Here is a 4,095-nt window from a genome sequence, read left to right on the forward strand (position 1 = left end):
ATCTGAAGCCCTTTCCAACTCTTGCTGGTGCAAATAATGGAGGTCTTCCGTCGTCGTACTGTTAACCCTTTATTTTACTAAAAGTTTAGATAAAAGCACATACAAACTAACCGATTTGAGTGATTAAAAGCCGAAAACGATGAGATCTAAAAAACATTACTCTCACACAGCCGAGGTTGAAAAACTGTAGCTTCCCGGATCCAGATTTCCCTTCCACCTCACCTGTGATTCCCTTTATAATCTCCAATTAGCGCGCACACGCACCACCCACATAATAAACTTATATAGCCAAATTGGCCATTACAATAACTTTATTTTTCTCAAGTTATCACGAGGCCACTTCTCATAGAACAAAGAGGGGATGAGTTATATTTAGAATGTGCAGAACGTTTTGAACATGAGCAGAAATCTCGCTGAAACACGTTTGAGCTGTAAAGAATCCAGGGGTTTAATGTATCCATGAGGTAAATAAGTGCCACATGCACATTTAAAGAGGTTACTTCTCCAACATGATGCAAAAGAGGAAGGAAGAGTAAAGTAGCAGAGATAATGAGAAAAGTTGATCAACAGGAGAATAAATCGTTGAACCAATACAGAATGCCTGAGAGCCTATTATGTTTCATTATAGTTTTATATATTTTGAATTGTCACCTGTGTTTTCCTTTCAATAAATATATTTCCAGCATACATTGATGTACAAATAGGTGCAAAACAATTCATCAGAATTCAGTAAAATAAGGGTTTAATGTCTAGATCAGGGGTCTTCAACGTTTTCCAGGCCAAGGACCCCCAAAACTGTGCAGATGGGAGGGGACCCCTAATTATATATATTGTATAAAATTGTGTTATATCAAACTGGTCCTATAGTGCATGTGTAAATGTACCTTGTTTTGTGCATTCAATACTAAGATACTAAATAATACAAGGTTCAATTCATGTTTTATTTTAAACATGTGCGGGCACAGTGAGTAGGGTGGCCATGCCACTGCCATTTATAAACATAACACAATAAACTGATACCTGCAGAACAACAATGTCTGTCAATTGCATGTAATCATGCATAAAAGCTATTCAAATGGACATTTTTAATGTGTTGTGAATGAAACGGTGCCCAGCTTGAAAGAGCTCCTGTGTGTCGCTGAATGTGTGCATTGATGACTGAAAGACATCTTCTGCCTCCATTTAACTGTTTACTACAGTGTGTTGAATTCATGTTAATGTGGATTTAAATACACTTCAATTAGTGGAAAAAATTGCAGGGGAGGGGGGGGGAGAATATAAAAAAAAAGTCTAATCAACCAAAACTTTCGCGACCCCCATGCAGTACCTCCACGGACCCCCTAGGGGTTGCGGACCCCCTGTTGAAGACCTCTGGTCTAGATTATAGATAATACTATTAATCATTTTATCAGCTCCATCAAGCCCATTCAAATTGGAACCCCCCAGATTTCCTTTTATACATGCTCAAATATACAATACGTGTACTATGGACTGGATAAATGGTTGATGGTTATTATTTAATGAGAGTTCATCCGTAATGCCCAGTTAATCAATGGTCAATCCAATACATTCCATCTTCTTGCTAACACCACTCCAAATTCCATTCTCAAATTTTTAACATTTTAGTTTCTTACAACTTTAAGCAAGTTCACTTTTACAGCTAATTCACCCGTTACTCTTATTATCTCCTTCCTATACAGTCAGGATCAAGTTGTTTAAACTAAATATGACTGGTCTGAACTACATGCCAAATTAATCAGAGCACAAAAGGTACGATTGCCTCCAAAGTGACTGTATGACCAGCTACTGACAAGCAAAAGGGCTATTTCTAAACAGAGTCCGACGCAGTCAGTCCACATGAAAACACACCGGGGCTACATTCACTTCCAGGTAACTTCCCGGAGAACATGAGGGCAGAATAGCATCACTGATCTATTTTTTGCTGAATCTTCTTAGTCTTTTAACTGAAGCTACTCTCTGTCTAGCTCAGCTCAAAACACCTGACCTGCAGCACGTTGCCATGTCGATCACTACCAAGCCTGTTTGTATCAACCCGATCTTCACCTGTTCAACTGACTAACAGATAGTACGTGAATGTCTTGCTTTTATTACAGACATGTGAACTCACCGCAGACAGAAGGCAGTGCACAGCTGAGGGTGAATATGGAGACTCTGGAATGGATAAATGATGTCATTTTAAACGAACAGGAAACACTGATGTTCAAAACTTCAAATTAGATTAATTTACTTATTGAAGGTGCCAGAGCGCATGCTACAAAAGGGGGGCAGGGCGGGGACCCCCCTACTTTGGGGGGCCATATGCACCTTGCCGATAGGGTGGACCGGCTCTGGTATTGAGGCTGTGCTGGATTTATAAACAAATGTACTGGACTGGTATAAGGCTGTGCTGGATTTAACCAATGTGGTGGGTTTGGGCGCTGGTTTGGGTGGCAGTGCTGGTTTGGGTGGCAGTGCTGGTTTGGGTGGCAGTGCTGGTTTGGGTGGCAGTACTGGTCGTGGTGCCGGTACAGACGCATAACCAAATAAGTTGACGGGCGGTTGCGTGGTCTTGTACTGCAGCAGGTACTCGGGGTAGATTTGGTGCTCCTTAAACACAACAAAGATGGAAGGGGATATAACGTCGTCGACGCAACTGTCAAAGAAGTTTATGTCTCCGCCGTCCTTGGAAGGAGGTCGGACGTAGTTGGAGGACCCTCTGGTGTAATCTCCCACCAGCACCCGTGAGATGAACAAGGATTTGACATCAGAGTCACCGGTGTAGCTGTGGGAGTATTTTGCATCACGGGCAAAGTAACTACCTGGGTTTGGACACAGAGATGTCTGGATTATTGTGAGATCATTGTTCTTCATGTGCAAAGATGCTAGGTAAACAATACATACATAATAAATGAACAATTCACTATTTATTTGGTCTATAAAATGTCAGAAAATAGAGAAAAAAAAAGATGAACTTGCTATCTACCTATCTATATCCTCTATTTTTTTTTTTTTAAACAGTCCAACAACCAAAGACCGCATACAAAGAGAGCACGATGCAGTTAGTCATCGCAAAGCAGAACAGGGCTACGTTCACTTCAGCTAACTGAAGCTGCTTTAAGCTAATATTCTGTGTCTAGATCAGCTAAAAACACCGGATCTGCAGCACATTAACGTGTCGTTCACTATCGAGCTTAGTACGTGACTGTCCTGCTATCAATACAGACATGTGAACTAACCACAGACAGTTCCCTTGTGCATGAACTCACTGTGGTGGGCTGCTGAGAGTGAATAGGGGAAATACTGGAATGGGTTGGATGTACTGTATGTGGTGTTATTTTAAAACGTACGGGGAACACTGACGTATGAAACTACCAATTTGATTAATTAACTTACTTTTGCTTAATTCAGTGAAGGTGCCAGGATGCCGTTCCTGATTGCTCCCGCCTACTCTAAACTCTGGTTATAGCTGCTTTGTTTTCTGGTTTCCCTAAACTATAGAGCAGCCCAAATCACAGAACTGGCGTGCATGAAATTAGTAACGTTAAAAGGAATTTGTGTTAACTTGTTATAGGTTTTCATTTTGACAGCCCTTTCCTATCGTGTATGACAAAGAAAAGCAGGAATTGCCACAATCATGGATCTGAAACTAGTGCATGTTTGGCATCTATTTTCCCGATAATTAACTATAACAATTGATCCATAATCAAAACAGTTGCTTATCAACTTCTGTCAATTAGTCAATTAATTGTTTCAGGTGCCGTTTTTGGCATTTTAAGCCCGACATAGAAGATTGCTTTCCATTTGGATCTATTGTCTTGGGAGGAGCCATGACCCCTCTGAACCAGAGTCAACTATTCTAAAGCAATGCTGACGGGCAGTTTAAACACCCAATAGGAGGAAAAAATAAGTTTTTGGGGAGTGTTAAGATTTTAGAAATGGTATAAGATACCCTCCCATCTTCTCAGGGTTTTTTTTTTTTTTTATTAATACAAGATAAAAGCACAAGCACATTGTTATAAAAATCAGTAAACAGCTTAGAAATGAAAGTGTCTTCAACTCACCTTTGCCGTAAAGAGTTCCATGAGTTCCACAGAT

General features: G+C 40.4%; 1 protein-coding gene across 1 annotated transcript in view; it reads right to left on the bottom strand.

The window, feature by feature from the left end:
* Window positions 1–2,287: 2,287 nt before the first annotated feature.
* Window positions 2,288–4,095, bottom strand: part of LOC116672796 (protein mono-ADP-ribosyltransferase PARP12-like) — a gene marked incomplete in the record, with an annotated part of 9,872 nt that continues 8,064 nt past the window's right edge. The window contains 2 exon segments of the mRNA XM_032504665.1: window positions 2,288–2,335; window positions 2,338–2,819. Of these exon segments, the coding sequence (XP_032360556.1) occupies window positions 2,303–2,335; window positions 2,338–2,819 (515 nt within the window).

The sequence above is a fragment of the Etheostoma spectabile genome, chromosome 23 (genome assembly GCF_008692095.1).
Source record: "Etheostoma spectabile isolate EspeVRDwgs_2016 chromosome 23, UIUC_Espe_1.0, whole genome shotgun sequence".
Taxonomy (NCBI): Eukaryota; Metazoa; Chordata; class Actinopteri; order Perciformes; family Percidae; genus Etheostoma; species Etheostoma spectabile.